Genomic DNA, 12,500 nt, shown 5'->3' on the forward strand with positions numbered 1-12,500 from the left:
GTGTGTGTGTGTGTGTGCGCGCAGGTGCATCCAGATACAAATGATTGCGTGCATGCAAGAGAGTGTGCTTCCTCCACACCTGGTGTGCGACCCACTCTTGTACACACCCAGCCACCCCCCAAACCTAAAGTGCAAGGCCAGAGAGCAGATTAGTCTTGTTGACTCGGCAAGGACACCCTGTCAGCCATACACAGCAGGGAGTACACCCCAGGCGCGCACATGCAAACCCCAAACACACACACACACACACACACACACACACACATATAAATATATATACACACACACACACTCTCACTCACACACACACACACACACATATAAATATATATATACACACACACACACTCACACACACACGCACATATAAATATGTATACTCACACACACACATAAATATATACACACACACACACACACACACACACACACACACACACACACATGCACACAGTGTCACCGGTCTGGGCAGAGCCTCGCCACCCGGGCCACGACATCAAGGTTCATTAATTTCCCAAGCTATACATCCATTACCACACATAGAGCGCACACACACATAACAAATAATACATAACACACTACACATGATACATAATATAATACAACCCACCCCACCACCAAGAGACCATCAGATGGTGCTACGCACCAACACACTTCACCAGCCCCAGCCCCCCCCCCCCCCCCCCACCACCACCCTCCACACACACTGCTTTGCCTGGGGTTTTCCTTCTTCTACCAATTGAACCATTACTCATTCAATCACAGCGTGGCGCTACATGCTTTGTCAGCAACAAGGGGCCCGGTCGCAATGCTAGCCCGGCTAGCTAGTGTCGGCTAGTCCACACGAGTACAAACGCACATACACACACATGGTGTCAACGATAGGGTTTCAATTCAGAAATGTGTCGTATGCGCTACCGCTAATGAAATCCAGCGCTGTCAGTGGCATCATGTACAAAGGAGACGAGACAAACAACGTTTCTCGGCGTGGTTGAATGAAACCAAAAAAAAAACGTCACAAAAAAGCGTGAGGTTGAGAGCGGGAGGGGGGCGAGTTTGTGACCCAGTTTTGTCTTGTTTTTCACATTTTTTATATAGAAGACAGAAAGCTATTTGTGGGCATGCTCAACAAGCAGCAGTCGGAGGACGATGTGCGGCGTCTCTTCGAGGCCTTCGGCGGCATCGAGGAGTGCACCATCCTCAGAGGTCCTGATGGAAACAGCAAAGGTCAGGCCTTCTTACAGTTTTTTTTTGCTTTATAACACACTCAATAGACTTGGAAGGTTTTTTTACCCGTTTTTTTTTTATGAGTGACTTTGCAAAGTTCACCACCACACGCCCGCTGTCTCCATCAAAACCGACTGAACGGGTTACGTAAGAGTTTATACGATTGGAAATTGTAACAAGTTGAAAGTCTTTTCCTTTTTTTTTCCTTTCCTCCATTGAACAGACGACGCGCTCTCTCTTTACGGGTGAACTCCATTAACCTCCGGAGTCAACTTGCATGGCTCTGCTTTTTTTATAGAGTTTGTAAGTGTGTGTGTGTGGGGGGGGGGGGGGGGGGTGAGCAGAATTTTCATTTTGTGCAAAGCTATTCATCAACACTGTCCGTGGTGCTAAGAAGGGGATAGAGAAGTAAAGAGCAAGAGAGAGAGAGATAGAGAGAGAGGGGAAGTGAGAGAGAGAGAGAGAGAGAGAGAGAGACTTTTCACACCAAACTACCCGCATCTAAGCCACCGTCAACCCCGTCGCGCAACTTCTTAACCGAAATCTTATCAAGTCAGGGGGGTTTGTTTGGGTTAGAAAAAGTTGTCCTTTTCAAAACAACTGTCAGGGTGCTGCTGCTTCACACACACACACACACACACACACACACACACACACACACACACACACACACACACACACACACACACACACACACACACACACGCATACACATGTTCCCGGCGCTAAAGTTCATCAGCGGGCTTAACAGCCAATCAATGACAGCCGCGTGATAGCTAAGCCTGATGATTACAGTGCGCTTGATCGTTCCCGGTCCTCTGTGAAGCTGCATTAATGGAGCTTCATCAGGCGGCTTTGCGCGGCTAAGTGGGACTGGGCTCAATAATTACTGGGGGGAGTGGGGGGGGCGGGGCTTGATCATTCACATTCATCAACAGGGGGCTTACGTCAATAAAAAGCGACACCAATTTTAGCAATTTTGGCATTTTTTAATCCGCTGTTATCAGAAGATAACCCGACTGGGCGTCAGACGCGTCAGCGTGTTGTCAGGGCAACCGCCGATGAGGATGATGATGATGATGATGATGGTGATGATGATGTTGACGATGATGATGATGTAACACTCTCTCTCTCAGCACAAAGAGAGCACTTGGGTTCACTAAATGTCTTGTGGCAGCGGTGAACTCTGGGAACTAGGACAGGCTCACAGACAGAACACCCACACACACACACACACACACACACACACACACACACACACACACACACACACACACACACACACACCAAATGGGAGGGGCAATGTTAATGCACTGACGCTGCAATCAGTTTGTTTGTCTCAGACACGTCTGTGTCTGAGACAAGAAGGAAGTCACTTGGGTTTTGATTCTATTCGAACTTGTTCTCCTCTCCTCTCTCCCCCTCTCCTCTCCTGTCTCCCCCTCTCCTCTCCTCTCTCCTTTAACTTGTCTCAGGCTGTGCGTTCGTGAAATACTCATCCCACGCTGAAGCCCAGTCAGCCATCAGCGCGCTACACGGCAGCCAGACCATGCCCGTGAGTACAGTGAGTGTCCGTGTGTGTGTGTGTGTGTCAGCATAGCTGCAAGTTTACATTTGTTATACTGCCTTTTTCTTGACCAATTCCTAATGTTTGTTTGTGTGTATATGTTTGTTTGTGTGTGTGTGTGTGTGTGTGTGTGTGTGTGTGTGTGTGTGTGTGTGTGTGTGTGTGTGTGTGTGTGTGTGTGTGTGTGTGTGTGGGTATATGTTTGTGTGTATATGTGTGTGTGTGTGTGTGTGTGTGTGTGTGTGTGTGTGTGTGTGTGTGTGTGTGTGTGTGTGTGTGTGTGTGCGTGCGCGTGTGTGTGTGTGTGCAGGGGGCCTCGTCCAGTCTGGTGGTGAAGTTCGCAGACACGGATAAGGAACGCACCATTCGCCGCATGCAGCAGATGGCCGGTCAGATGGGCATCTTCAACCCCATGGCTCTGCAGTTCGGAGCGTATGGAGCCTACGCCCAGGCAAGGCGCCCAGGCAAAACGCCTCTGTCCCGCCTGCTTATTTATTCATGTACTCAGAAAGATCTCAATTAAGGAGCACCACGAGTGCACCCACGCCAGCTAGAACGCGTTAACCGGGGAGGTTTATGAAGATAATGAAGAGACACCCCTCAGCCAGTCACCGATTCCCCGTCCCGCTGAGCCCGCGCCAGGAGATGTCGAACACACAAGTGCAAAATGACGCAGGCGGTGGCGCTTGATGAAGCGGCTTTTGATTTGGTTCTAAAAGGATTCTCTCCCATCCCTCTCTCCCCTTCTCCTCCATCCCTTTCCTCCATCAATGTCGTCTCCTTTGCCTTCCTAACACTCCCCCCGCCCCCTCCTCATCCCCCCCCCTCCCCCCTCCCCTCCCCTCCATCCCCCCCCTCATCACCCCCCCCCCCCCTTTTTCCCCTCCCCTCCACCCCCCTTACCCCCACGCAGGTGCAGCAGCAGGCGGCGTTGATGGCGTCCGTGGGCCAGGGGGGCTACCTCAGCCCCATGGCGGCGTTCGCGGCCGCCCAGATGCAGCACATGGCCACCATCAACGGCATCCCTGGGGGACCCATGACCCCCACGTCAGGTAACAGCCGCGCAGGGGAGGGGAGGAGACGGAGGAGGGAGGGGTCGGAGGTCACGTCACGGGCTGGTGGAGAGAGTCTGAGGTCAGGGGGAGATAGATAGACGGGCTGGGGGGGAGTCAACCGGTGAAGGGAATTCATATTTCACCCGCTGGGGCTGTGGCTGTTGTTGATCGGAGTGGGAATGACGGACGGACAGGGGGCAATGCGAGTGACCAACAAATCATCGCAGCGTCGTAGCGTCGTAGCATGCCTCATGAATGATGAATGCTGTGTGCGATTGCCGCTCTCCCTCTCCCTGTTTTCAATGTCAGAAACAATTCCCCGGTTCTCCATGTTGAGGTGCCTAAAAGGGGCTTGTGATGCTTAACGTGTCACTGTGAAGATAATGCAGGAACCATATACTGGCATGACATTTAGCCCCCTCCCTGCTCCATCGGTGCAGCCCCTCTGACATTTAAAACCATCGCTGTGGTGCCCGCAGAATGGCAAAACTTCCTGTAAACTCACAGTGATCCCCCTGTCTGATTATGTTCTGTGCGTCTGTGTGTGTGTGTGTGTGTGTGTGTGTGTGTGTGTGTGTGTGTGTGTGTGTGTGTGTGTGTGTGTGTGTGTGTGTGTGTGTGTGTGTGTGTGTGTGTGTGTGTGTGTGTGTGTGTGTCTGTTTGTGTGTACCTACAGGAGGTAGTACCCCGCCTGGTATCAGTGCCCCCACAGTGACCAGCATCCCCTCCCCTATCAGTGTCAACGGCTTCACTGGACTGACACAGCAGCAGGCCAATGGGCAGCCCCCTGCCGAGGCTGTCTTCACCAATGGGATTCACCCTTACCCTGGTAGGAGGGACTAATGCAAGAGTGATCCATCAACACACAAACAAACACACACACACACACACACACACACACACACACACACAATTCTTTTTGTTATTCAGGGTAATACTGAAGTACCTCAATAAATATTTTTAATAAAGCGTAACGACAAACTGAACTGAAGGAAAGTACAGATTATAGTATATTGTACTGTATAAATAATAAATGAACACACAAATGTTGAATAAATCAAATATGTATAAATTCAACAAATATATACTATAAGAAAGAAAAATACAAAAAGGGGGAAAAAAAAATATTAAAACAAACTCTTAGACCAACATTTATTAACCAAGTCTATTTAAATCCATATCTTACAACAAATACTCCTTGGTGACTCAAGAGAAGCCACCAAGTTGGCTAGCTAGCCCCCATCTCATCAAGCCCCCTCACGGCCAAATCCTATCGGGGTCCTGATGGCAAACGCCTGGTCACCTTTCATTTCCAGCCTAGAATTACGAGATGAAGGAGGCACCCCAGCCTGAGGGGTTGACACCGGGCATCGGGTCACCAGAGAGGTGCACAGAGCCATTATTATCCACTGAGTTGGAGCGCAGGGCCCGTAAGGGCTTCGGAAATTACTGTACAAAGAATCGTCAAAAATGATTTCTCTAATGGTATATCACAGAGAGAGAGAGAGAGAGAGAGAGAGAGAGAGAGAGAGAGAGAGAGAGAAGGAGAGAGGGAGAGAGGGAGAGCGAGAGAGAGAGAGCGAGAGAGAGAGAGAGAGAGAGAGAGAGAGAGAGAGAGACAGAGACAGAGACAGAGAGAGAGAGAGAGAGAGAGAGAGAGAGAGCAGTCGAGGAGAAGCTATAGGAGGAGGATGGGGGTCATTGGGTGGTGCTCTCTGGTATAACCGATAACAATGGGAGTTGTGGCATGCTGGGACTAGCTGGATAGGAGACGGGAGAGCGACCTCTAGGTCACACACGGGAGGGTTAACCGTGACACTTGGTCATGGTTGGAAGGGCGTAGGAGTGAGGGAGCCACCTGAACGTGAAAGAGAAGGAGGGAAAGAGAGAGAGAGACAGAGACAGAGAGAGAGAGAGAGAGAGAGAGAGAGAGAGAGAGAGAGAGAGAGAGAGAGAGAGAGAGGGAAAGAGAGAGAGAGACAGAGAGAGTGAGAGTGAGAGTGAGAGAGAGAGAGAGAGAGAGAGAGAGGGAGGGAGGGAGGGAGAGAGAGAGAGAGAGAGAGGGAGGGAGGGAGAGAGGGGGCATTCCTGTCATGGAAAAGAAAGTATACAAATGATATTATTATTATCACAAATTACATAACCTTTACTTTACTTATAGTTCATTTATATCTCCTTTCACCTATTATATAGCTCTCTTAATCTCTCGAATTGAAAGGTGTTCCATGTAGCTACTGCGGCATGGCCAATCTCCTGAATTTTAGTTTATTGGGTAGATTCCTTTAGTTGTCGTGCATTCTTGCAGACATGCAGACTTCCCCTCATAGTCCATGGCAAATTAACTTGTCCTCTAGCCATAACCGCCTCAACATGATCACTCCCCTCACCTTTGTTAGGGCAATATCAGACCTAACGCCACTGCCAACAATGTGATCATTCATCGATAAGAATAATGTACACCCGTTGTTGTCTGACTATCGTCAGTAAATGCTGCCTGTGCGTCTTCCCATGATCCTGTTCCATGAAATCAAATACGTTGCTGTCACAAAGTGTCATCCATTCCCCTCTCATGCAACACAACCACCCTTTCAGTCTAGGTCCAATACAGCACATGTTGACAAAAAAATAACCCTCCTTCTCTCTCCTCCTCCTCTGTGTCCTTAGTGCTGCAGGAGATGGTCTTTAGGGAGGAGTCAGAGAAAAACGGCCTGGCCGTGGCTCCCAGGAGCTGTTTTGGTGTCCAGGGGGGCTGCTTCCTCTCCTCTCTCTCTGAAGGTATATGGCGTGCTCCCTCGCCATGTGTGTGTGTGTGTGTGTGTGTGTGTGTGTGTAGTTCTTAAGAGGTAATAACAATCTAAATAAAATATGATATATATATATGTATATACATAGTGTTATTTTGCAATTAAAGTTGCCCCAACAATGTTGTCATGAACACAAATATCTAAACTTAATAAGGTTTTTATTTTTTTACAACTACAAACTTGTGTGCTTAGTCTACGGTTAAAGGAATGCATTTTATCTGTTGATTTGCATAACATAACTTTTTCTAATGACCGGGGTCCACTGTTGGCTAAGACAAAATGACACAAGTCCCTTCTTAGATAGCATGGAGCGACATTCACACTCCTGCTTTTATGAAAAGAGGAAATAACTATATATATATATATATATATATATATATATATATATATATATATATATATATATATATATATAATGTAAGGGAAAGATAGTAATCTCAACTAATGAAATAATTTGTCAAACTTGATTTGTTAGTGTTTTTAGAAACAGAATAGTCTAACAAAAACCTATCTATTCATTTGTATTAATAAAAATGATAAACAAATACAATTAAAATACAATATAAGGGTCTAGACCTTTGAAATTGTTCGATCCCCAGCTCAACATGTACTAGTTGAGCTGAGTCCAAAGACACCAAGCATGACACTCTAGCAAATGGTAACATGTATTTTACATGGTACACCTATGGTCTAGGACATCTCGGTGTAGCAAGAGGGCGAGCTTGATCTCATTGGACTCAGCTTAACGTGTAGATGCTAAATAACATGTAATTTGTCAGAAATCTCCATCGGGAAGCAAATCTATAGCTGGTCATTATTGATAAAGGCCTCAAAAATCGACAGCTAATTACCCCGAAACATAATCAAATATGATCATGTGTGGCACTGTTGCAATCGCCTCAAAACGTAGATGTCAAAGCACACCTTGTTTGCCCGTTACGCCACCGGGAAGATATTTTCATACTTCTAATGGATTGATTCATATTTTAAGGTTCTCGGAGTGAGACTTTAAGCGGCTGCAGCAGTAGTGTTGAGACGAAAGATGATATCAAGACATTTATAGAATATTCCCATTCACATTATGATTCTTCGCACGACCTGCAGGTTGGAGAGACTGAAATAACCCCCAAAATGAGTAATAATGTAAACGCAGCCAAGTCCCACAAATTGCTTGAACTATTTATTTCATTCCATTGTTTCGTTGATATGCATTATTGAAAAGTTTCAAGCATATGGATTTAATGCAATATCCACAAACAGTTCAAAATGGTACCATGATATGCGGTCACAGGTACATAGTCATCATCTGACAAACATGTCACGGGTTGAAATCAAAGGCAGTACAAATAGATAAAAATGTAGCTGAAGTTTCAAATGTCTTGTTTATTGTATTAACCAGTTCATTTCTTTTGTGAAAGTCTCCAAAAGTCCAAAAAAGTTAAACGCAAGGTCACAGGCTAACAGTGGAGCTGTGTTGGGAACCAGCAGCCAAGAGCTTCCATGGAAACCTTCTACCCATGTTAAATAGATTTTGTTGGCAGTTCCTTTTCTGCCCGTTTTTTAAACTTGTGGAAGCACTTTGCAGTACTGGGAGACACCATTTCTAACGGCAATGGAGCTAGATTCTAAAAATATCAAAAGATGCCCAAAGCAAATACCTTTAACCCATAGTTGTGTTTATCAAATTAAAAAATTTGAGTTTCATTGACCACAAATTGAGCAGAAATATTTTGCATACAAATCTTTAAATAGTTTAACCACATTAAGAAAAATACATTCGTTAATTTTTTTTATTAGTGAAGCCACAAGTTGTGCACATTATCCAAACAGAATACCTGAAATGTTGATATTTTCAGCCCTTTCGGGTTAAAACAAGAGAAAAGGACAACCTAACAAGAGTGAAAAGTTTGGGTTAGGTGACCTATAGTTCAAAGATGTCCCTGGTCAGGTAGACTAAATAAAAGTGTATTCCCAATTGCTCCAGGACATTCGTGTAATTTACTTGTGAGCTCTCCCTCAAGCCTAGAGAGACATCAGTGTTGAACCACCAACTGAAAGGGGGTATTTGCCATTAGTATGAGTGACAACATTTCATGGCTATTAATTTAGTTCATTATATTTAGCCGATTTGAATAGATTTTTCTAGCAGGTGAGGCTGTCAAAGAACTAAATATGGAGCAACTACAAAAAGTAAATTTGCAGCATGACCAAATTATACAAAAAGTATAGGAACTGTTCTAGCAGATATGTTTTAGAAGTCTCTTTTGATAGGCAGGGAATAATTGTCTTTGTCACCCTGTAGTCATGCCATCAAATCTGTTGGGCAAAGTACCGCTACTGATTAATCCAGTAGACTCAGTCTAGTTAGAAAATGGAAGAAACCCAGTCATGTTAATTATTCTGTTACAAATGAAGACCAATACTTGCAGTCTTGGATTTTATAGTTCTATATGAATAGAACTTTTTTTTTTACTAAACTATTAATCATGCTTCAGAAGAATTAACCTTTCTTGGATAGCAGATCTACCACAAGCCTCCATTGCCACAACCTCCAGATGGCTTACGACCTACGGCAACTCCTCGACTACTGCAAGCCAACAAATTGGCTCTTGCACACCAGACACGCATTTTGCTTTATTTTAGGTTTTCAAGCATCTTAAAATACCCAAATCATCGCTCCAATACACAAGTCAGCCAATGGCCTACAAGGAAATGCTGAAGCTAGTGATGGCGATAGAAATGGACAAGCTTGCGTGTACAAATATGCAACTAGAATTGCAAGGTTCACAGCCCAGTTGCATAAGTGGTCGCAACCGTTGGATTGTAAGCAAGGGTAAAAAAAAAAAAAAAAAAAAAAAACTTCCCACAAACTAGTCAACATGGTCAATTGAAAGCCTGTACAAAACGACCCTGGAATAGTCAAATGCAGCTTTACAGCGGATGAATTAAGCCAAATTGTATAAACATCCAATGGTAAACAGTATACAAATGCATTCAAGGTTGCACTCACACTAGGCCATCTGGCCGTGGCCGTCGCAACTGTGGCCTGGCCACGGTAGGCTCTTGAACATACGCCATCACGTCGCTAGCATCCAAACAATTCTACCAAACCTTAACCAACTAGTGAAAAATGGAACAAAACTTTAGCACACACCCAGTGACTAATCACCTGGTCCAGGGGTGTTCCAACGTGGTTTACCAGAGGGCCTTGTGGACTTAAAGTAAGCCACACATTTGACAGACAGCACCGAATGACGTTAAACTAAGCTAATCTACAGGTTACCAGTGCTAGTGCAATTACATGAGCATTTTGCACAATATTTGTACTCCAATGCTACGTAAAGCAGGCTTCTTCAGAAACCCGTAGCCTGCTACATTGAAGGGCAACTAACAAATCCTGACCAAGACCGAAAGATGGCTCTGGAAGCCACTATGGCCCACGCAGCAGATTACTGCGTGGACCGTGGTGGCTTACAGATCAACCCTTCGGTGGACCATTCATACACATGTATTCCAAGGATGTTTTGAAGGCACTGGAGTCCCATGGCACTAGATTCCTTTGAAGACTAAGTTGGTATGGGGGGGCCCAAAGGGGGCCCCCCCATAGATCTTGTCAGTCATCTAACACCTGTTAAGAAAAACACACACACACACACACACACATCACAAGATACAAATCAGCAAAGCTAGGTTAACAAACAGCGGTGACATGCATGTCAAGGTGCAAAGAGCAGGGATACTGATGGCTTGTGTCTGAGGAGACAGCCCAAAAACGTCAACATTTAATAAAGGAAAATAACTTTTACTCACTGCGGTGGTCTGTTTCGAAGCGCCATGTTGGTAACAATATTTGTCTGGGCTGTTCAGTCAAATGCCCACAAAAACAAACACGCAACAACGCATACTTTCAGTTTGTATAAAGTGACAATAGTGATCTGCAATCTAGATCGAAAACTTTCAACCCTCACTAAACTCAACCTCGATTGACACAGGCCGATGCGAAACGTAAACCAAACCCATTGTGTTCACCTTTAATAAAGGGGTGCGTGACAGGTGATCTCAATTAAGAGCTAATCAGAAAGAACACACTGATCGGCCATGAGTGAGACTATCAAAACGAGGACGAGGATTTAACGGAATTGTTACCATTCAAATTCAAATTTCTTTATTATTGGATAGGGTATGATATCAATGATTTGGGCTTTAAGTAGGCCTATATTTCTTAAATATATTTCTTAAATTTTTTCCCACCTTCGCCTTTTGAATATGAAATCTATAACCTCAGCCTCTCTATAATTTGCCCAACACATATTTTATTGTTCAAATAAAATCCCATCCTTATTTTGCCATTCATATTGAATCTTTACTGTCTTTCATTGTACAACACAATCAACTAATAATTATTCATAACGCTCTTCCATCTCCTTGGCTGCATTAAGACGAGGCTCGGGTCAGAGCAAAGATCGGGATCCACACATGATAAGGGATAAAGTTATTTATTAGAATAAAGTAAGTATCATGAAATCTGTAAAGGGATTAGTGTAGTGCATGGAAGATTAGAAAATGTGCGATTATATGGTTTGGACAGAAAACCAGTACCAAAATCACAAGGACCGACCGAGCCAGAACGGAGGAAACTTAACCCAGACAGACAAAACAAATACTGGGAACAACAAACCATCTTTACCATGTTGGAAATATCCAAACAAAATGCAACAAACCAAACCAAACTGAAGGTAAACAAATCCCGCATGGGCTCTGACGTCATGAAACGCTCGTAATCCTTAAAAGGGACAGCGATCCCTGAACCACCAAGACAGTAAACGACATGCCTAACACAATTGAAAGAACAACACATAACAAAATACTGTAGGTGAATTATGTTACACTCACTACAACCCATTAAATACGGTATGATTTCTAGATGTCATGGCAACGTCCGCTCGCGACACTGGACTTGCGATCGAGGCATCGACGCGGACGTTCATTCACATAGCCAAAAACAAGAGAATAGATGGCTAGATAAAATAAACATCAAGACATACAATTCTAAAAAGAACAGATGAAGCAGCTACCATTTTTTCCTTCGCGGTTTGCCTACAGAGCAGCGCACCTGCATTTAATGGTGTATTGTCACAATTTCTCAGTATCAAAGGTGAAAGTAGAAACGGGTGGCCAAAAGCTGTCATATTGTTAGTTATCACAGACAATTTTAAGTAGAAACGGGTGGCCAAAAGCTGTCATTTGTTAGTTATCACAGACAATTTTCAACAATGAATGATCTGTACGGAGCTCCATAAGGGACATTAGGGAGAACGCTCCCGGACAGAACCTTAGTTTGGAAGTCATGCTTAGTGACACGACAAATAGCCTACTTCCAATTGAAATACAAAATTTAGAAAATAGGCCTACGTGTCCCTGATCGTTTGAATAGGTTAAATAACGTGACAGTGTCACGTATTTTCGTGAGACCATACCCGTACTTCCATGAGTATACTTAAAGGAAGTATACTATCCGCACTATCTACTACGTTATTTTTTCAGATGTGAGTGCTGTTCCAAATCGAGTACTCCGTGGTGCACTAAACGGAAATTACGATCACGACTGCCGCCGTGGCTCCTCCCCCGCAATAAACATCCCGCTTTGAACGGTGAACTCTTTACGCCTAGCAGCTATAACAACCATAACAACTACAAGATGACTCTATTAATGCAGGCTATGTGGAAAATGCGCCGATTTTGGCTCATATATATATATATATATATATATATATATATATATATATATATATAGCATTTGTGGTTTTGGCATAAACATAACTAGGGTGCACTGTACTATCTGCGCAC

The 12,500-nt window shown here is 44.5% G+C and overlaps 1 protein-coding gene across 13 annotated transcripts in view; it reads left to right on the forward strand.

Annotated features, from left to right (window-relative positions):
- Positions 1-12,500, forward strand: part of celf4 (CUGBP, Elav-like family member 4) — a 95,718-nt gene that overhangs the window by 69,239 nt on the left and 13,979 nt on the right. For 8 of the 13 annotated variants that reach the window (XM_030373853.1, XM_030373847.1, XM_030373852.1 and 5 more), the window contains exons 4-9: positions 1,099-1,227; positions 2,703-2,791; positions 3,105-3,245; positions 3,708-3,846; positions 4,526-4,678; positions 6,514-6,624. In XM_030373853.1, coding sequence (XP_030229713.1) covers positions 1,099-1,227; positions 2,703-2,791; positions 3,105-3,245; positions 3,708-3,846; positions 4,526-4,678; positions 6,514-6,624 — 762 coding nt within the window. The remainder of the gene's footprint in view (positions 1-1,098; positions 1,228-2,702; positions 2,792-3,104; positions 3,246-3,707; positions 3,847-4,525; positions 4,679-6,513; positions 6,625-12,500) is intronic. The other 5 variants (XM_030373861.1, XM_030373850.1, XM_030373851.1 and 2 more) reach the window with 3 other exon arrangements.

The sequence above is a fragment of the Gadus morhua genome, chromosome 13 (assembly GCF_902167405.1).
Source record: "Gadus morhua chromosome 13, gadMor3.0, whole genome shotgun sequence".
In the NCBI taxonomy this organism is placed as follows: domain Eukaryota; kingdom Metazoa; phylum Chordata; class Actinopteri; order Gadiformes; family Gadidae; genus Gadus; species Gadus morhua.